Source organism: Podarcis filfolensis (assembly GCF_964270895.1).
Source record: "Podarcis filfolensis genome assembly, chromosome: 7".
NCBI classification, from domain to species: Eukaryota; Metazoa; Chordata; class Lepidosauria; order Squamata; family Lacertidae; genus Podarcis; species Podarcis filfolensis.
In genome coordinates this window covers 36,389,710-36,412,438 of record NC_139603.1, presented here as the reverse complement: position 1 = coordinate 36,412,438, position 22,729 = coordinate 36,389,710, and the positions used below count along the sequence as shown (strand labels likewise).

The following is a 22,729-nucleotide window of genomic DNA, read 5'->3' as shown; positions in this document are numbered from 1 at the left end:
CTAGTAAACTCAAATTATATTTGAAAACAACGAATTCCAGACAGCAGTAAGAAGTACATGTACTGACATGAGAACAGCAATACCAGAAAGAAGCCCAAGTTCATTTCCAGAACATACCCTACGGATAAGAAACATTTCAATCTTTTTTCAGCTGAGCATTATTTGGTGACAGAACCTATGGAGTAAGCTGTCTTGAAGTTAAATAGCGGATGGCAGCACAGTAAACACAACTGCTCCATCAAGATTAAGTTCTCTTTCTAACAAGGCAGGCAAAGAGGGGAATCTAAAGAGGTGAAACCGTAACAGTGGAAAGAATTATGGAAATAAGGACACCATTTCTAACTGAGCAAAGGAAATAACTTGGAAAAATACTGTGGAAATGTATCTGGCTAGGCATATAACCCCCTTGGGATTAGCTAGCAAAAAATTGCATTTTGATCATCAGTTGCTTTTTTTTTTAAAGAAAGAAAGGAAGGAAGAAAGAAAGAAGAGAGATTGATCAGTTGCTACAATTAATAAGAGCTCTGATTTAAGTAACTGGAAAAAGCGGGAAGAAATTTGCTGAAAATGAAGAGGTGTTATTTTTGGATTGTTGTAAATTTGAAACAATATCTGGAACATTATAACTGAGGATATCCTACACAATTTATTGTGGGGCAGAAACACAAAAAATATGAAAAAGAAAATATATGAAAAGTGATTCTCTCTCTCTCTCTCTCTCTCTCTCTCACACACACACACACACACACACACACACACACACAGAGAGAGAGAGACTTATCTTAATGAATTTGCTGTGAACTATGAGTTCTCTCTCCAGTTAAAAGTTATCCTGATGATTTTATTTTCAGATAGAGTGGATCTGTATCACATCTCTGCCACTGGTGAGAGACAATGTTTATCAAATGAGGGAATGTGGACATGGTGTCAGGGAACTGTCATCGGAAGAACCGGAGGTGCAAGGGCTCCCAGAGGTTGGGAGAGACTTATCAGCTGAGGAGGGAACCAGCAGGGGGAGAGAAAGAGCTCCAAGGGAAAGTGAGTCGGAAGGATGGCTCAGAGACAATTCCAGCGAGAACAGTGGGGAGGTTTCAGGACCTCCTATAGGGACACCCACTCCTCGCCGGAAACTGTCACGCAGAGAGTCCAGAAGGCGTGTTTCCGTTAAGGAGCTTTTATGCTGGAAGAAATTCCGTAAACGCCCACTGTCGGATTCTGCCAGCGACTGACGGAGCCATGCTGATGGAGCTCCGTTACAGACAGGGGTTTGTGGACTTAGCCAAACCCTGAGGGACTAGAAACTTTACGCACAAGCAGCTCATCATCCCATCACACATGGCTTATCAAAATAGCAATTGTCTTTGGCTAATTACACCTACTGATGCCCTTCTATTCCATAAGGTGCCTAAGAGTCACTTTCCAGATGTGACTCTGCTTTCAGCTATGGACAGCCCAAAAGTATCTGGGAAGCTCATGAGCATACTCTGTTTCTGATCAGGAAGACTCAGAGGAGTTCTGGTCACTCCAGCTCAATAAAAAAAGTAGATGCAGCAGACAAGCCTATCTGTATAGCATGCCCACAACAAAAATAAAAGTAAATACATAGGTGTACACATATGTGAAGAGGAGAACAGAACAGGGAATTTGCCCACCTGCAAAAAAGACCCTTTGCTTCAATCAATGGTTTCATTTATAACACATAGTCTATGTTTCAGTTTGATCATTCTTTCAAAGCCAGTGGAAAACTCAGCCGTATTATGCCTCATTACTCAGGAATCCTGGTTTGCAGTTTCCCAGCATACTTCTTTTCTACCTCCTCAAATATCATCCATCAGATTTGGCTCATTAGATCTTCTGGGCAATGGGACGGCAAAGAAAACACATAGAAGTGTCAGTGATCTGTTTAATACTCAGCGTCTTGTCTATTTCACAATAAGAATGAGAAGAACTTCTAGAAAATCTGTTTCATGGGAATTAAGCAAACTTAAAAGTGGAATTCCTGAAGCTGAAGTTGAGACACCAATACTTTGGCCACCTCATGAGAAGAGAAGACTCCCTGGAAAAGACCCTGATGTTGGGAAAGATGGAGGGCACAAGGAGAAGGGGACGACAGAGGACGAGATGGTTGGATAGTGTTCTCGAAGCTACCAGCATGAGTTTGAGTAAACTGCAGGAGGCAGTGGAAGACAGGAGTGCCTGGCGTGCTCTGGTCCATGGGGTCACGAAGAGTCGGACACGACTAAACAACAACAAAAAGTGGAATATTTTCCAATTACACCTCACAGCTAAGCCTGTTTTCTCCTCCAGGCCAGGTGGAAATATTGGGGACTCTACAAAGTAGGAATAGTCCTAGTGCCCCCCCCATCATCTCCGACCATTGTTCATGCTGGCTCAGGCTGCTGAAATTCAACAGCACCTGGAAGGCCCCAGACTCCCCCTCCTTGCTTTAGACTCCACTAGCATCTATTGCTCTTCTCTTTGATCTTTTCTCCAGTTCTTTCTAGATCCTTATTCTGCATGTGTTACTGGAATATGATCACAGCCTGTCAGTCTTAATAACTAATGAGCTGAATTCTGCTTCCAGTTGAAATTGTTATATCAACCCAGAAATCTGTGAGCAGATTCTTAAGAGATCTTTTGTCAGGTCTATTTATCATCAAAATAATGCGGGGAGTACCTCCATGTAACAAAGGCTCTCCAGGGAAGTGGTTATTCCAGATTTGTTCCTCCCAAGAGGTACTTTAATCTTCCGTTGATTAATGACTTGCTGCTATAAAAGAAGCAGAAATGCTATTTGAGTTGTCTTAAACTGATGTCTCTGCAGGAATGGATAGATGCATTAGAAGCAGACACAGACTCTCCTGGTCTAAGAAATATTGCCATTAGAAATGGGTCATACGAAATTGCAGACCCACCGAGGCCCAGCTGAATGGCCAACAGTTCTTCAGCCTAAAAGGCCATACACCACAGACTTAAAAGGGTGAAAAGCCGTAACTGATGCCATCTCAGACTCAGTGTACACATCTTCACTCCCTCCCCACAACCCTTGCTTCTCAATTTCCTCCTATTTTCATCAGTGATGTTGCTTCTTTCCTCCCTCTCCTATCCAGGCTCGATAATCTTGGGGGTGAGGGGGGGACGACAATTAAATTTCTCCTTCTGCTGATGCCAACTCTTCTTCTAGACTTCCTTGGTCTTAAACATGTGGCTGTTTCTCTGGGGAGGGCATGAATATGCTCATAACTGAAATTCTCATTCTTCAAGAGAATCATATGTCAACTGTGGCTCATAAGCCAATAATCATCTTCCCTGCTATGGCACAGCAACAGAATCAATGGGTTTTTTAAAAAAAATATTTCTTTACAAACATGGCGGCATAGGAAGATCTTGCTGGATCACACCAATGGCCCATCTTCTCCAATATCCTGTTCTCACAGTGGCAAACCAGATGCCTATGGGAACCCCTCAAGCCAGGACCTAAGAGAAACAGCACCTTGCCCACCTGCCTTTCCAAGCCACTAGCATTCAGAGGCATACTGCCTCTGACAGTGGAACATAGGCATCATGGCTAGTAGCCACTGGTAGCCTTTATCTCCACAAATTTGTCTAATCTTTTGAAGCCATCCAGGTTGGCAGCCACCACCGTCTCCTTTGTGAGCACATTCCATCGTTTGGCTATGTGCTGCATGAAGAAGTCCTTTCAAATCCTCCAGCATTCAGCTTCATTGGAAATCCATAAGTTCTAGTCTTAAGAGACAGGGACAGAAACTCGTCTCTACCCAGGCATCATTTTATAAACTTCTATAATGTCACTTCTTACTTTTCTTACTGTTTAGGGAAGCTTTTAATGTTTGACGGACTATTGTATTTTAATATTTTGTTGGAAGCCGCCCAGGGTGGCTGGGGAAACCCAGCCAGATGGGCGGGGTATAAATAATACATTATTATTATTATTATTATTATTATTATTATTATTATTTCTCTAATCTAAAAAGTGCCAAATAACATAACTTTTCCTCATAAGGGAGTTGCTCCATCCCCTTGATCAGTTTGGTTGCCCTTTTTTGAACCATTTCCAATTCCATAATATCCCCTTTTTATGTGGGATAACCAGAAACGTACACATTATCACCATTATTATTATTATTAGTAGTAGTAGTAGTAGTAGTAGTAGTAGTATACTGCCCTATACCCACAGGTCTCAGGGTGGTTCACAGGATTAAAAAATAAATAAACATGCAGTTGCACCATAGATTTGTGTCATGGCATTAGGATATCAGCCATTTTATTTCACATTGAATCACATTTGCCATTTTACCGCTCATTCACTCAGTGAATGGTCCTTTTGGAGTTCTTCACAATCCTTTTTTTGTTTGTTTTAACGACCCTGAACAACTCAGTATCACCAGAAAATTTGCTCACCTCCCGGCCCACCCCCAACTCTCGATCTTTTATGCACAAGCTTAAAAGCATATAGTGGGGCTAATTACCTTCAGACAGAAATGGCGGGGGTGGGTGGGGAGGAATATAATTTGAAGAAAAAGAAGGTTATCAATAAGCCATGCTTTGGCTTCTGCAGGGCAGTTCATGCCGTTTTTAAAATTTACAGTATAATCAGCCTGGATACAAACTGAAGTCTGCTGAATGTGGGAAAACAAAGCTTCCGCTCTCCCCATTACCTCTTCCACCCTGAAGACCAAAGCCACAAGAACATTGCCACTTCCTGTCTTGCAAAAACATCTCTTTCAGCTCCTGCCTTAATTATTTTAAGTACAGTGATCGAATGCTGCCTGATGGGAAGTCACCAACAACAAAACACACTGTATCTTAAACATTTGCACTTCAGAAACAAGACAATTTGAAGAGCGCTTTGTGAAAAGCCAAGAGAAAAGGGGCAAAATTTATTTGTCAATATTTTCCCTCTTTAAGGTAATTGTACGCCTGCTCTTCATGGTTTTAATAGACTTTCTAAGCTGTTTCAAGAGTTCCTGTAAAGAAAGGCTGAAAAGAAGCAGGTTGATGACACAAAAAGGGAATCATAAATGCAGCTGGGTTATTTTAAAGGAAGCTACAGTTCAGTTTGTCCATTGCTTCTTTCGTTGGCACAGCTGGCTAATTAAGGGAAGGTGTTCAGCACACAGGTTTTATTCAAAACATCCACACTGGCTACATAATGCCTATACTGTACAGTATAAGGGAATTATTTTCCTGTGAAGAGCTGTTGACCCACGGGTAAAGTCGAAGGGGAGGGTGCACAACTGACAGTTGGCTGAGGCTGCATAGTTGGGAAATTGCATAGCTCTCCCTCTTTCTGTGCCACCCCATCCCTCCCCTCCCTTGCTCACACACACAGAATGGAAGAAGAAGCAATTCCCAGAGGGGTGGTCCATAGAGCAGGAGTGGGCCCACAGTGTCCAGAGAACTGGAAAATACTGCAGGCCATATGCAATTAATTTAAGGGTCTTTGTGCCCAGTGCACCTTAACTTCACTAAACCACCTGCCCAAGTAATAATATGAGTATTTCAAATCATACAGCTGTAACAATTTCATATCCAACTCTCCCGCCCCCCTTTGCAGGTCAGGATGATTTTACTTCTTTCTCACATATGGTGGCTGAAGGTGGATGCTCAGCACTTATTGCTAAGAACCTGCCAGGACCCTTTTGAGTGACATGACAATGTGATTGCACCAAAGACAACAGATAGTAACTAAAAACGCAGAGCGAAAGACAGACAATAGGACAGACAGATCTCTGCAGGCTGCAGCTAAGGTAGGTGGGGTTGTTTATGAAATCTAACTGGAAAGTTGTCCTGACTGCCACATGCAGCTAAAAAGAAGGAGAAATCCTATTTCAAAGTATTATTATTATTATTATTATTATTATTATTATTATTATTATTATTATTATTACCACTCCACCTATCTGGCTGGGTTTCCCCAACCACTCTGGGCAGCTTACAGTACTGTACATATAAAAACATAGTAAAAAAGCATAGTAAGTATGCCAGGAAAAGGTTCACAGAACGGTAAAGTTAATTGAATGAAATCACGTTATATGTTAGAAGAAATTAATTCTGTGCCCCATCTACATGTTCAGCACTCTACTCTGGGTATTTCCTTCCCAATAAAGTATTACTTGGTTCTGAAAATTGACTCTGGAAAAACACAAAAACCAATACATGCTGGTTAAGATGTGTTTTAGGATATGTTGAAACACTAGCAAAACCAGTCACTCGTTCATATTTCAAGGGAAATGGCAAGAGAGAAATGAAACAGTTAAAATGAAACCAGCACATCTGAATCACGTTATTTGCAAACCTAAATATCAGTGGTACAGCCAGCAGCATCTAATCACCACACAGAACCTCCCCTTCTTCAGCAGCAAAATTATCCAAGGACTTTTGTAAAGCTCCAAATCAAATATGCCATTAATTCCTCCCTCCACGCCTTTTGCTGTTTTCCTTAGCAGGGATAAATAGGAGACTCTTCCAAGCTTCCCAAAAGAATATACGTGCTTTGAGGGTGTGTGTGTGCTTATGTTGGCTTCTATTGGGAAAAGAGCAAAGACAACAAAAATTAAAAACTCAGTTTTGAATCCTCAGTGGATGAACCATGTGGGGAGATCTTCTTATATATGAGACATAAAATCATGCAGCTTAGAGGTCAAATTAAAAAAACAAAAACATACTTTATATTGAGCAACGTTCCTAAACGCTGATCCAAAGAACTCTGATCCAAATAAACTCTGAGTTTATAGCTGTTATATGAGACACAGCCAAATACTGTTGCTGCCCTGAAATGATGGGGACAAAATTGTACCTACCAGAATTTTCAACAACCATGAACTTGAGTAGCAATAAAAACTTCCAGGAAATGTAAGAAATTATCTCTAAATTATTTCAATTTGGTTGTTTTTTTTCCACCGATAAATTTTTATTGATATTACATATATATACATATAGACATATACAAAATCCATTACGTAACTTGCACATATTATATCCACTCCACAAATCATAAGTATAATACAAAGTTGTTTTAGGCTCTGCCGAGCCTTGAACTTCCCTCCACTCCTTTGGTAAGTATCAGATAGGTTTTACAGTCACGTATTTTATCTATTTTACTTACTAATCACTTACTGTTAGAGTTATTTCAACCCCGCCAGTGTCGCCTGAAATTTAGTTCCAATATACATCAAATATTTATTATCATGAAATTTCTGTTCGTCTTGATCCCTTAATCTTCCTGTTATCCTAGCAAGCTCGGCATAATTTATCACTTTAACCTGCCAATCACTTATATTGGGTATAACCTCCGTTTTCCAATTTTGTGCTAACATGATTCTTGCGGCTGTTGTGGCATATAGGAATAATATCTTATCTTCTTTTTTAATTTATTTACCCATCATTCCTAGCAGAAAAGCTTCAAGCTTTTTGGGAAAAGTATATTTAAATTTTTTTTTAAGTTCGTTATAAATCGATTCCCAAAAGCCTTTCACTTTGCTACATGACCACCACATGTGGTAGAAGTCACCTTCTGCCTCTCCACATTTCCAGCATCTTTTGTTCTTCAACCTATAGATCTTAGCCAGCTTCACTGGCGTGTGATACCACCTATAGATCATTTCCCACAGGTTTTCCCTTAGTGCCGTACACGCCGTGAACTTCATATTAGTATTCCACAATTCCAGCCACCTCTCAAAGTCGATGTTATAACCAATGTCTATCGCCCATTTAGTCATGGCCTCCTTCACCTCCTCGTCTTTTGTGTACCACTCCAGTAAAATATCGTATATCCTAGACAATATTTTGTTCTTACCTTCTATAACTTCCACATTAAATTTAGATTTTTTGTCTTCAAATCCTAATTTCTTTTTATCTTCTTTTAACAAATCATTTACCTGATCAAGGCATTAAACTCAGACCGTACGAAGAGATAAAAAACGCATTTACAGGGTGGCTGCAATACCACCAGGTAAATGATTTCAATTTGTTATCCAGTTAGCACTATGCTTGAAATCAGACTCTCTCTTACCTTTGCCTTCTCGGTACTCTGTTCCCGTTTTCCAACATGGTTCCCCATGGTGCTCCTCAAATTTCTTCCAGACCTACAGACAAAAAAAGGGTGAAAAAAAAGTTATGTTATTCCAAAATCAGCCAGTCAACTATAGTCTCTTTAACTCTACATACGCTAAGGAAGGGGTACCCAATGTGGTGCCCTCCAGATGTTGCTGAACTCCAATTCCCATTAGTCTGAACCAGCATGGCCAAACGTCAGGGATAATGGGAGTTGTAGTCCATCAACATATGCAGAGAACCACATTGACTACTTCTGCACTACTGACCAGAGGGGCTGGGCCTACAATTTGTTTATGCCAGTTTTGTGGATATCCATGTCCTCCTTTTTTTTTGGTGATGCAACCTGTGATTCTGCAGAATGCTGTTGGAATCATACTTCCATCAGCCCCAGCCAGCATGACCAGGCATGGTAGGGCAATATCCGGACTACAGGGTTCACTGTGTGGCAGGTTTAGCCCAATGCATAGAAAGTTCTTGATTGTTTTAAGCTGTTGTCACACTGACTCACTCGGAAGCCTGATCCTAAACAGCTGTAGGAGTGAATTGTTATACAGTGGTCCCTCGGGTTATATACGCTTCAGGTTACATACGCTTCAGGTTACAGACTCCGCTAACCCAGAAATAGTGCTTCAGGTTAAGAACTTTGCTTCAGGATGAGAACAGAAATCGTGCTCCAGCGGCGCAGTGGCAGTGGGAGGCCTCATTAGCTGAAGTGGTGCTTCAGGTTAAGAACAGTTTCAGGTTAAGAACGGACCTCCGGAACGAATTAAGTACTTAACCTGAGGTACCACTGTACATCAAATATTAAGTCTGTGCATGCTATCAAGCTACAAATTACCCGGAAGCATTAGTGAATTCTCCAAATCCAAGTCATCCTCAAAATCTGCCTGCTAAATGCTAGTGTGGTTGATTAATATAATTTACCCAGTAATAAGCCACAAACCACTTCTGGGAGTTGGCAGACAAGAAGAAATAAAAGATCAATCAACAGCAGTTAACTCCCATTCTTTATAGTATACAGAAACACTATTAAAATATCAATACCTTGAAAGCAAGTTCGCTGTGCACGAAGAATCGTGCAGGCTCAGCTGACATTTAACTACTTCCAGTAAGGTTTTTAAAGGCTCTGCTCCCCACAGTGACCAAAAAAGAATGCTGATTCTCTGAAGTGGAACAGAAACCAGAGAGAATCCAGAGAAAAAAAGTCAGTTGGCATGTCTTTCCAAGTGGGTGAGAGGGAAGCAGGGATAGAAAGGTATGCCACTTGGAAAGACAGGGAGAACAAAACAGGCTGCTAACACAATGCAAGCAGAACCCAATGTTTGTTCTTTCAGTGGGAGAATCCATTGAAATCACATGAGTCAAATTGACATGATTCGTGTACTGCCAACTTCTTTCAGATTAGTGATATTTTAATAGCACTTCTGTATGCTATAAGAGTGGGAGTTAACTGCTCTTTATTGATCCTTATTTCATATTGTCTGCCAACTTCTAGAAGAGATTTCCCCCACCACCAATTTGTGCAATTTGAGCAACAGCATTTAGGTTTTGCTACAGCTTAGTAGTCAACTGTGTGAGCCCAGAAGATTCTGGTTCACATCTCAGGTAACCAGTTGGCCTTCAACAAGCTAAACTACCTTAACCAGTATGGTGTAGTGGTTAGAGTGTCATACCAGGACCTGGGAGACCAGGGTCCAATTCCCCCCTCAGTCATGAATCTTACTGGGTGACCATGAGCCAGTCATTGCCTCTCAGCCTAACCCACTCATAGGGTTGCTTGTAGGGATTAAATGAGGAAGGGGAGAACCACCTTGAGCTTACACCACCTTGAGCTCCTTGGAGAAAAAAGTAGGATGTAAATGCAATTAAAAATAATATAAACCCACATCGATTTATATGAGAATAATTATATTGGCCTTCCTTAATACTGCCTCTGGATTAATGGTTACTGACATCATGTAAATCAGAGTTAGCTGACATAGTGCACTTTAGATGCTGTAGGACTGCAAACACTCATCATTTCTGAACATTGGTTGGCCATTGTGGCTGGCTATTCCTGGGACGCGGATGGCGCTGTGGGTAAAATCTCAGCGCCTAGGACTTGCCGATCGCATGGTCGGCGGTTCGAATCCCTGCGGCGGGGTGTGCTCCCATCGTTCGGTCCCAGTGCCTGCCAACCTAGCAGTTCGAAAGCACCCCCAAGTGCAAGTAGATAAATAGGGACCGCTCCAGCGGGAAGGTAAACGGCGTTTCCGTGCGCTGCTCTGGTTCGCCAGATGCAGCTTGTCACACTGGCCATGTGACCCGGAAGTGTCTGTGGACAGCGCTGGCTCCTGGGCTATAGAGTGAGATGAGCGCACAATCCTAGAGTCTGGCAAGACTGGCCCGTACGGGCAGGGGTACCTTTACCTTTTACCTATTCCTAATAAATGTACAGTGGTATCTCGGGTTAAGTACATAATTTGTTCTGGAGGTCCGTTCTTAACCTGAAACTGTTCTTAACCTGAAGCACCACTTTAGCTAATGGGGCCTCCTGCTGCCGCCGCGCCACCAGAACACGATTTCTGCTCTCATCCTGAAGCAAAGTTCTTAACCCGAGGTAATATTTCTGGGTTAGCGGAGTCTGTAACCTGAAGCGTATGTAACCTGAAGCGTATGTAACCCAAGGTACCACTGTATTCCACTTTATGACATTAACTGCAGAGGCGCTCACTTCTCCAAATAATTGAGGGGGCCAGATGCGACACCAAAGGAAATAATTTTTTTAGTGGTGTCACTCATTTGCCCTGCTGTACACATGCTGTACATATGTACATATGCTGTACATATGCTGGTGTGCTCTGGTCCATGGGGTCACAAAGAGTTGGACACGACTAATCGACTAAACAACAACAACAACTTATGCCTGTTTTTCCCGACAGTTTACAGAAGAAGAATGAGTGTTGCTGTACACAGGTATAAACAGAAGAGTCGAGAAAGATATTTCTGAAGTGTGTTCCCGCTTGGCCTGTTTGAAACCAGTTTGACCAGCCTGGACGTGCTCAGTTCATTGCACAAGACAGCCGTAGCCACAGGAATGGTGGCAGACCCTACCATGAAGCTAGCATGAAAGAAACATCTTTCCCAAAAAGTATTTATTAAACTTATTAATCGCTTGTTACCTGACAATATGTCACCATATGTTTATGTGGCTGCGTGTATGTGTGTGTGTGATATACAGTGGTACCTTGGTTCTCAAATGCCTTAGTATTCAAACAACTTGGAACCCAAACACTGCAAACCCTGAAGTAAGTGTTACGGTTTGCGAACTTTTATTGGAAGCCGAACGTGCTCCATTTTGAGTCTTATGCTTCCGATTTGAGTGCCACACTTCCATTTTGAGTGTCGGTCTGTTTTTGCTATTTATTTTGCGTTTTTGTTTTTGCAGCTCTTTTTGTTTTGTTTTTGTGACTGTGTGGAACCCAGTTCAGCTACTGATCGATTGACTGTATGACTGCAGTACATTGTTTATTGCTTTCATTTTCATTTTCAATGGTCTCGTTAGACAGTGAAATTCATGTTAAATTGCTGTTTTAGGGGTTGTTTTAATCCTGGAACGGATTAATCCGCTTTGCATTACTTTCTATGGGAAAGCACACCTTGGTTTTGGAACGCTTTGGTTTTGGAAAGGACTTCAGGAACGGATTAAGTTTGAGAACCAAAGTACCACTGTACATAATACCATAAGGGAAGGGGGATAGGAGTATGTGTCAAATAATACATCAGTATGTCATCTAACATAACATTTATGAGAGAGAGAAAACAATGCACCCACCACATAGATAATAACAAGCAACATTAGCTTAAGTATGCAATATATTTCATATTCCTAAGGAGTAGCTGAGTTACTCTGTTGCAGATGACAGCAACTCTAAAGGTTGGTTCAAACATCTGCATGCTCCTCACATCAGATGAATTTGCCACTTTTGAGGCCTCATAGCTGACTGTGAGATGACTCCATTGAAAAGGACTGCATTTGAGGTGACATGAGTCGATATGAAAGTTTGATTGATGGTTTTTGATCCTGAATGCCCACTCACACATGGACATGCAAGGCACCACTTGGTGTTGTAGCCACCATGTGATAAACATACATCTGTCAACCAGAGAAAAGAGTTTTATGAAGCTCTAAAAATCAAATTATTCCAGTGTGTCCTTCAAAGCAGGCCCATGCTGAAATCCATTACGAAAAAATGAAATGTACTTACTGTTTTATTGCAGCATGAGCATGCAGCACTAAATTAGCAAACATATATCATTAGCATTTAGGGTTTTTTGTTGTTGTTAATCCAACAAATATAATCAGGTTGTTCTCCACACACTTTGCAGATGTTCCAGCTGTCACTTCAAATGGATGTCTTTACTAACACTTTCCAAACCACAAATAATTCATATGATTGCACGATACTTTTAGAGAAGCATCTCTCATGTTTCCCAGACAGTTTTGAAAACATCTACAGAACAAATTACAGAGCAAAACTTAGAAAGTTATATATTCCTATTACAGCATGACCATTCTTTCCTTTAGCATGTGCTAACTGGAAAGTCACTGTCCTTCAGTCTAAGCTACCATACTGGCTTGTTAAAAAGTGATGGCTGCACCCAGGGTTGTTATGAAGCCAATACAGTGGTACCTCAGGTTACATATGCTTCAGGTTACATACGCTTCAGGTTGCAGACTCCGCTAACCCAGAAATAGTGCTTCAGGTTAAGAACTTTGGTTCAGGATGAGAACAGAAATCGGGCTCCGGCGGCGTGGTGACAGCAGGAGGCCCCATTAGTTAAAGTGGTGCTTCAGGTTAAGAACAGTTTCAGGTTAAGTACAGACCTCTGGAATGAATTAATTACTTAACCCGAGGTACCACTGTACAGTGGAACCTCATGTTACGGATGGGATCCGTTCCAGAGGCCTGTCCATAACACGGAACTGATGCAAGCCAAAGTACCGCGTCTGCGTGTGGTGCAATTTAGCGCTTCTGCGCATGCACGAGCTGCGAAACTCAGAAGTAACCCATTCCAGTACTTCCAGGTTGCTGCGGGACGCAACACGAAAACACGTAACCTGAAGTGGACACAACATGAGGTATGACTGTAATGTACTCTGCTTACCTGGGAAGACTGGCAGAGAAAAAGTGTGGGGGGAGTGCACTGCTCCCGGCAGTGCGATCCCAGCAGGGTGCCATCATGACTGTCCCCTGCCCGGGCTGGGTGCCACACCCCTACAGGCGGCATAACCTGAAGCATATGTAACCTGAGGTACCAACTGTATAGGATTAGCACAGTACAATGCAATTCCAGCCTAGAACCATATTTGGCCTAGAACCATCCCCATATTTGGGGATGCAAAGATGCGTTTTCATTATTGAATTTTTTTCATTCTTGTCTTGGAAAATATCCAGTCTTTAATTACTTGTTATAAACACTGTCCATTCATCAATTAGCCAAGTCTATCTTTATTAGTTACTCATCTATGAGCTGGTAGGCAATTAAAATGTTTTTTAAAAGTTGTTTTCTCATAGTGCTATTACATGGCAGCGTATGATATTTCTCATGGAATAATAATTACACGGAATGGTATTTTTTAATTGGCTTTTACAAAAAAAAAAGAAGTGTCAGTAGAACTAACCACACGAGTTCCTGTTTGCCGCATTGCATGAAAACATTTAATTGCCTGGTGTCTATGCAAAGTCACACCTCCTTGGTGCACTTCCTTTTTCAGAGTGTGATTCAGACAAACCACTTCATTCCATCTGCCTGATGCTAAAATCATGTGGAACAAGATGTTTTGATGGAAGCCTTTGAAATACAAAATGTAGATCCTTCTCAAATGTGCATTTAACCTATGAATATATAAAGCCTCTGAGGAAAAGTGTGAAGAGTCTCCTGTATTAATTAAGCAAAGCTGAAAACATATTTGGTTGTTGTTATGTAGCTGCGAATTTTTAGCCAGTGTTGTCAAAAGGACTGAAGTCTTATAATGATCAAATGACAAAGATAAAATAGGTGTCTAATATAGAAAGCCCGCTGACACTTAATGGATTTAGTTTTGGCTCTAGAGAGCCTGTCCAAGTAAAGAGGCCTTAAATGCTGCTGAAAGACAGAAGGCTACAGCTGGAAGGGCCTTCAATAGTTATCGAGCTGAACCCCAATCCATTGCAGGAAATCTGCTGCTATAACATCCCTGATAAAAGACATGGGAGAATGGGGAAGAGTTCTATTTTGAAGGACAGTCAGTGGGAACAGGTGTCGGGGCTTGGCACACAGGTCGCATCTGAACTGATGGAAGCATGGAAGGATGCAGTCTTCAAATTATTAAGTAACCATTACAGACCCAGTGTAGAGCTCCATATGTGCTTTAAGTATGCAGATGATGGGCTAAGTATATTGAAGTTTATGGTGAAACAGCAGCTTAGGCACATAGAGTTGGAGATGTCTCTTAAGAGAGCGTCCTCATTCACTTCAGTCAAGCTTACAGCTCCATAATTTTAAAAGCTCTTCTCTGTAGCAGAGAAGATCCATGTAGACAGCAGAGCTTTTACACCTGCAAGGAACTGTAATGCAAGGACACATAAAGAGTAAGAGATTGGATCATTTTTTAATCTAGAACTGGCCTGTGCAAGATCACTTTTCCAGCTGCTGTTACTGCTGTTATAAAGCATCAATGAATCTCCAGATTCAGGGAGCAGCTATAAGACTGGGAAACCAAAATCAATTAAGTAGCCTTCAGATCCTTTCCTTTCCGTGTGTGTGTGTGTGTCATCTTGATTTCTTGTTAGGTTTGTAGTGACAGGGAAGATTATGAACAATAAAATGGATGCATTTCTTCCAAGTGCACATTTGTATGAATACTGATTTTGAAACAGGAATGGGAAATATTCCACAAAACTATTGCCATATCCCCATTTTAAACAAAACTGCTCGGCAAACTGTTCTGTACACAGTTATTTTTAGAAAAGTGAGAAAGGGCACATAATTTGGAAAGAGTACATAATTTTAAGACGTTATCTCTATGAAATACTTTCACAAGAACAGCAGGGATCCAGATATCAGCGATAGCTGCAGACAGAAATTGTCGTTGTAATGTTTCTTTTGCACAATCTTCTTTGCAAGCTTATATTTTTGCTTTTAAAAAATAGCTGGTTGGAGTCTAGACAGCTCCTTCAGAGATGCATTAGGGCTCATTTTCCATTTGAGCTTTTCCTTTGAAAATCAGTTTGCCTTCACAGAATAGTTCTGTGCTGTGGCATCAGGAAACAGGGTTTTCCAATATGGAAGGGGAACTATTTTGGGGGTTGCATTTAGAATAATATGAAGTTTCACCCTGACTCTCAAGAAAGCACGCATGGGAATAGTTAAGATTACTGGGATTCTGAGTGAGCTGAAGTGCTTTCTCAGCATGACTACTGTAATTCTGTTATTTAATTTCAAATTTACTTGAGGGGAGAGAAATATTAATTTATTCCAACAAATTTACTAATTTACACTGGGAAATATTGCAAAATGTGGTACCAGTTGCAAGGGTTTATGTTCAAACAATAAAGGCAGATAGGGCGTCATAAACATTTAAGACCAGGATATTACTCCGAACCGACAACAGCAGAGAGAAAAAGTAACATTAAAATGACATTAAAAAAAAAAAAGATTTCAAAACAGTCCATTGGCCTATGCCCAAGCTTATTTTCTTAAAAACAGCTCCTGGGCACCAAATGATAAATATTTGATTCTCAGCAGCAGGGAGTCTGCAAATGAGTAAAACAAATTAAGCAAGCAATTGAGCTGAAGAAAATAGGTCATTATTATCCCCATGAATCTGAGGAACATGCCTTTAAGATGCCTAATACTGCTGTACCCGAGGACAGCAGATCTGCACCTGACCTAAACGGCATGTGTTGACACAAAAACATGTGCTCAGCGGAGTGTGTGACCTTATGCAATCTGTAACTAGAATACAAAAAGCAGCCATGTGAAGATTATGCATTCTGGTTTTGTTTTTTTTAAGCACAACATGTCAAGGCTGACGTTAAGCCAGAGCTCTTGAGGATCACTCCGTATATGCCAGCTGGCACAACTAGTCCACATTGTTCCCCATCTGGATCCTGCAATTTCCTGCCACAGCCTCTCCTGCTGTCCATTTGCCACTTTCTGTAATTTACGAAGGCTGGTGCAGCTTTCCTCCTGACTATTTCAGGAACAGTGAGTGGGATTAAGGGCTCAGAAGCAGATTTGTTTATCTTTTCAGGGTGAGTTGGGCTCGGTTTTGTGAATACGGTTTTTTAATTAAAAACAGGTTTCTCAGTCACTTTTTCCTCAGCATAACCCACCTCACAGGGCTGTTGAGAGGATAAAAGGAACGTCCATAAGATCCTGAAAAAAAGAGGTGTAAGCACATTGCAATCAACTGACCAATTACAAGGCCTGCTGGAGCATCTGTCCAGCATCCTGTTTTGACAGTGGCCAACCAGGTGTCTGTGGGAAGCATGGAAGCAGGATATGAGTGCAACAGCACTAGCTCTTGTGGGAACAGCTTCCATAGTTGACCTGTGAACTGTGTGAAGAAGTACTTTCTTCTGTTCTAGAAACATCTTCTTTTTTCCTTACTGAAATCTAAGCCCTAGAATCGTAAGAGAGAAACATGAGCAAGAGGCAATCCTATCACGCTTGCTCAATCATCCTACACAAAGCTCACAACAATGCGCCACAAATACACCACAAAACGAGTTTTCTGAGCAAAGAGCTGCAGATGGCTCAAGCAAGTGAGCCAAGCCCAGTTTGTTGCAGGCAAAAAATAAAACAAAATAAAATCCCATTGTTTGCAGATAATTTGATCTGGGCGTAATTTATTTTGAAGCATGAGATGTTTATATTTCTACATGTCCCAGGATAAAATGGTGCAGCATGTAGTTTGGGCTGGATAATTCCCATGGGGGAAATAGACAATTCCTTCAAGAATCAGCTGAAGCCACACAGAAACTCAGGCCCCATCTTCACTATACATTTAAAGTAGTATCATACCACTTTAAACAGTTGTTGCTTCCCCCAACAAACCCTGAGAGCTGTAGTTTGTTAATGGTGATGAGAGTTATTAGAAGACTCCTATTTCCTTGCCCAGAACTGCTCAGAGTGTTTTAACAGTCAATCCCTCATCCCAGTGAACTCTGGGAATAGTAGTTTGGGGAAGGAAGCCATGACTGTATGGAACGGTATGATACTACTTTAAATGTATCATACAGATGGGGCCTCAAAAGAACAAAGTTATCTAGCCCAAGAGAGTCCTTAGTAAAAGCTAGCAGCGGCTTTTCAGAAAGAAAGAAAGAAAGAAAGAAAGAAAGAAAGAAAGAAAGGAAGGAAGGAAGGAAGGAAGGTCACAAAGACAGGGAATAAAAACACAAAGGGCCTGCAGAACTGTGGACAGCTCCTAAGAAACAAACATCTTCCAGTGATGTCCTGGGCAATACTGAGTGTGACATAGCAGGACAAAAACTCTGAAGACTGCTGTCCTCGATAAGGAGAGGATTTCTTAAAGGTGTGGCGGTTTGCCCTGAAGCCCAGTGCTTCTTCAACTTTCTGTCATCTCTTCAGGGGGACGGCCTTTATTCTAGGTTAAGGTGAGGGCTCAGGCACTGGTAAAGTGGATTGTCAGAGGGCCTGTGTTGCCAGTTCTTTCTTCCATGAAGGAGTCTGTGTTCAGCACATCCCAAGACTGGGCCTCAAGCATTTGGGGGATATGAAGTCCCTCCAATACAATGCCATCACTTTAAACGATGAAGGCATTATTCAAGGCCAGAGACTGTACTATACCATTTTCTCAGTTTTGTTGACCATCATGGCAGTCCTCAGCTTGTTTACTCAGGACAGAAGCAAATCCCATAGGCATCTGGTTGGCTATGTGGGAAAAGAATATTGGAATAGATGGGGTTTTGGACAGATCCAGCAGTTTGTGGATCTTACATTCTGAAGCCTGTGGGATTTGAACTCAGGGGAGTGAGCACAGAACGGTAGCCTGCCCAGGCCACAGATCAGGGTCAGGATACTAAGAAACAAAGCCTTACAAATTTTCTGCTTCAAATTTGTGCATACCTACTTGAAGATCCCGAACAATTAGAGAGATATTTTTAGCAATTAATATCATACAGCCCCTTTGAATCCGCTGGGATTCACTACTCATCTTGAGCAGGAAATGAATACATTATTTTCGTCTGATTCTTTTAGGAAGCATTTTAAGTAGACAGAACATAATTATCAGCTTGGAATTTAGACAAGTCACTATATTAACACCTCTCAGACTGTGCAGGTATATCAAATACACCCGTGCTCTGCTCTGTTTTCAAATTAAAAGATAAATGCTGCTCAGACTTTGTACCTTGATATGGCCTTTATCTACTCACATGATTAATATTTCATAAATCTGAGATGGGGAAACTTTGGCCACCTTAGATATTGTTGGACTACAGGTCCCATTTTCCCTAATTATTGGACATGCTGGTTGGAACTGATGGCAGAAGGAATATAACAATATCTGAAAGGCCACAGGTTCCCTATTCTTGTGTATGTGTGTATCAAAGCCAAAGAACATAACAAAATACTCCCAGCTTCATCACTAAAAATATATATCTCTAAAAGCACACACACACTGAGACAGAGAATACGATTTGTAGTAACACAACAGACATTTACAAACAGCTCTATCCTGTTTCAGAGAGGAATTTTGCACTGGCGACACATTTGAGAAAATAAAACCTCATGTACTATTCAGATCATGTTCTCTTCGCAGTGTTGATAGGATGATAAAACTGCATTCACCACATTCATGGATTTCAAAACCCAGCCTATAATGGAAAGACTAAATTAAACACCTACACTATAACTCAGTCTTATGAGGAGGGAGCTCAAGTACACCACAATCACAAACTGAAATTAGTCTCATGAATTTATTTCATTTCTCCCCTACCCTTCTCTTGTTAGGCACAAGGTAGCATATGTGGAATTTCCACGTCTTCCCTCAAGACACTGACCACATTGAGGCCAGCTTAGATTTAGTAAGTTCCACTGCACCATGTGCCTTCACCCCATGCTCTGAGCCCAAGTATATCAACAAATACAGCAATTCTGTTCCCACTCACCTGGGCATAAGCCCTGTTGAACTGGATTTATGATCGAATGGATATACATATATAGGATTGTGCTGCAAAATGGTAAAAATTCCCAGCCTGAGAAGGGAAGGAGGGACAGAGATCTCAAGGAACATACGTCTGCAAAAGTTAAATGCATCCTAGAAAGTATTGTGTCAGACACTATAGAACAAACACCAACAATCCAAATGGGACTCTGTATCAAATGACAGAAACAAACAGTGAATTCTCACTGAAATTCTTGCTTCTAATAGCATTCCCTTAGGCTAGGTCCTTACATTCTTCTGCTGATGAGAACATAAGAAGAACCCTACCAGATCACAAGAACATAAGACAATCCTGCTGGGTCAAGCCAAGGGCCCAACTAGTCAAGCATCCTGTTCCCAACCAGATGTCTATGCAAGTTCTCCCCACTTGTGAATCCCAGTAACTGCTATTCGGAGGCATATTGCCTCCAACAGTGAAGGTAAGCAGAGATATCATGAAAGCAGCCACTGAAAGTCTCATCCTCCAAGGAGCCACAGCAACGTTTATCCTGCCCATGTTGCTATGAAACATAAGAAACTTGAACTATCCTGGAAGAACCAAATTGTGACTTCTCCCCACATCACTATTTATCTAGTTTTCCAAGAGTTGATGCTGGTGTTGGGAGGGGCCACAGCCTTTCACCTGATTGGGGCGTCTTACATCACACTGCCAACATGCACGGAAGCCCTGCTCTATACCTTTGAGTGCCTTTGCTTGGCTGGGATCTGTCCTCGAACTGGGATAACACCCCTTGTTTGTCTAGGTAGCGGATAGATGTGTGTGTAGATAGCTTTGACTTATGCATGTCTGGAATGCAGCTTACTATAGAAAAGTAAAAGTCACAACCACTGCTCCAGTACTTTTGCTGCTGGTGCTGCCCATCCCTGACATACGGCTCCCCCAAAGGTTGCTCTCGATGCAATGCGGCCCCTGACCGGTGGCATAGGAAGGGGGGTATGTGGGTGCGGGCTGCCCTGGGTGTCATCACTGAGGGGGGTGACCGCGGGGCCTGGCCTGCAGCATGCCTTATCCACATGTCTCTCCTGAGAAGTGATGCCTGCAGGCTCCATGCTGCCCAAAACGGCAACATGGGGCTTGCAGACTATGGAAGTTCTGCACAGTGTGCTGTGCCTCAGCTTGCCCTGCTCCCGGGTGCAGGGCATTTGCGCTGCCCCGGGTGCCCAAGCAGCTAGCTACGCTGCTGCCCCTGCTCAAGACAAACCAGGCCTTTTCGGAACATTGCAAATCCTTTGAAACCCCAACACGGCAGAATTGTAGAAATAAAGAAATGCATGTTACCCTGCGGCATTAGCATAATATATCCTGAATGCAGAAGTTGGCTTAGAAAGAAAGAAAGAAAGAAAGAAAGAAAGAAAGAAAGAAAGAAAGAAAGTTGCTACTGCTGTGGAAAACCTCATAGCTCTGCAAATATTATGCATGGTGCAGCACAAGGCATCTTAGAAAATGGATCAATGTAAAATGACAAAGAAAAAAAGAACCGGGTGCTGTGGAAAGACAGAGCTAGTAGATACAATCCTTATGTTGAGCAAAACACATCGCAAAACTACTGGAGCCTATTGTACATTCTGCCAATAGCCTCACATCTGTACTACGCCTGCTACTGTTTCATGTCATCTTTATTAAATATAGCCTGACCTTTTCACTGAAACCCATCTCTGCAGAACAAAGAGATCGAAGAAGGGGGGAACTTGACCCAAATAATAACTGTAATGAATGTCAGGAGAGAGCAGCATTTCAGCTGCTTTTTTTTTTTGGTCACAATTTATATTGCCTGCAGAACAGACTACTTACTGAGAAACTGGGGCATCACATCCTTTTCTACCTTGTTATAAAACACACACACACAGTGGAAGTTGCTAGGCATCGTATACAGTGCTTCTAGAGCAAATTTGCAATAATCATAAGTCACCGCAATCTGTGAAGTGACAAAAGGCTTGAAAACAATTTGCAACAAGTAATATTACACTTCTGCATTATGATACTAAAATACGGCTTTGAACTCTCGGCTCCTTATTTGTTTTTAACTGCGTTTCTTTGGAAGCACATGCAGAGAGAGGTAACAGATTAATCTTTGATAAACCTCAACGTTATCCCAATAGTCGTTTCTCCCTTTTAGAACTAGAAAGCTGTTTGAGGCCTGACAGTCAATACATCTTCTAAAGCAGTTGGCCTAAGTAGTTTTCTTCTTCTAGGATGGGAGATGCCCTGTCTTCCTTTTTTATCTGTCTTTGTTCTATACACCTATTTTGTTTGCTGTCACTTGAAGCTACTGACTGATTTGTCATGGAAACATATTGCTAGGAATAGTCAATTATGTTGTCACTTGAATCTTGAAGTTGTCACTTGAAGTATAATCAGCGAAAGACCTTTTCCACAACAGGATGAAAGAAACCCTCTTTGAGCATTTGAAATGGTGCAGAATTTCCTTCAGAATGCATTATCCACAAGAGACGGAGTATCATCAAGGAAAAGGGGAAGATGTGAATGACTTCCATGTCTTCTTTTGCAACTTCTGCTTAAATGTGTGACATACACACGTTGCCCAGAGGAAGATCTGTGAGCTTCAGAGCACCCCTGCCATGGTTCCTCGTGAATCTCACCATTAGATGGATAAATAAAAGTTGCAATAATCTGCCACTCTGCGTCTCTTAGAAAAGCACAGTAAGACATTTCTACATCCTTCCCTCTCACAGTAAACTTGGATGTTGGCATGTCCACCAGTCAGGAATCAAAAGACAGCCACACAAAAGAAAGGCGTGTTTTCCACATAATCAGGTGTCTTCCTGGGTATCCCCAAAATAGAGGTTAAAGCGAGTGTAAACTTTTATAGATTAAAAACTCAAACAAGCACCCGTGAGCTCACAGGCAGTATGAAATCTTGAGGTGTTGGTTGAGAGGGACAAAATGGAGGAGGGAGGGAATTTGGCTGCTCAGAATAAGTATCCTAGAAAGGGGTTTAGAGGATGGGTGGATGTATGCTGTAAAGTTAAAGGACATGTTTTACCAATCTCTACGCTATAGCTATAAATATTTTGTATTTTTATACTGCTAACCACCCTGGGACCTTCAGATGCATCTTTCTAGTTACTCCTTCTAACCCTTGAATGCTTTCCCTTCTTGCTGTGCACCACAGACTGCCTACAAAGTGATGCGACCTGGTATTTTACACAAGGGGCAATTCTGTTTGCATAGCTGCCCATCTACGGACTTTTAAAACTGTTATTTTTGTGTTTTTATATTATAAATTGCCCTGTGATCTTTGGCTGAAGGATGGTATAGAAATTTAATAAATAAAAAGTTCCTATTAATAAAAGGCATACGCTAAAATTCTAACTCAACCAGGAGTTTGAAAAACTATTGCTTCCACAACACAAGAAAAGTGTTTTGTACCATGAAATCAAGGTTACAGGTTGGCTCGTGTCCTGACTGACACA

The 22,729-nt window shown here is 41.5% G+C and overlaps 1 protein-coding gene across 4 annotated transcripts in view; it reads right to left on the bottom strand.

Moving 5' to 3' along the window:
* Positions 1–22,729, bottom strand: part of MBP (myelin basic protein) — a 99,415-nt gene that overhangs the window by 65,832 nt on the left and 10,854 nt on the right. For 2 of the 4 annotated variants that reach the window (XM_083624045.1, XM_083624046.1), the window contains exons 1-2: positions 8,207–8,280; positions 8,036–8,108 (exon numbers count right to left, since the gene is read on the bottom strand). The exons of 1 other annotated variant lie outside the window; for it this stretch is intronic. In XM_083624045.1, coding sequence (XP_083480171.1) covers positions 8,036–8,108; positions 8,207–8,265 — 132 coding nt within the window. In that variant the 5' untranslated portion in view covers positions 8,266–8,280. Of the gene's footprint in view, positions 1–8,035; positions 8,109–8,206; positions 8,281–22,729 lie in introns of those variants that run through there. One more of the 4 variants, XM_083624048.1, reaches the window with a different exon arrangement.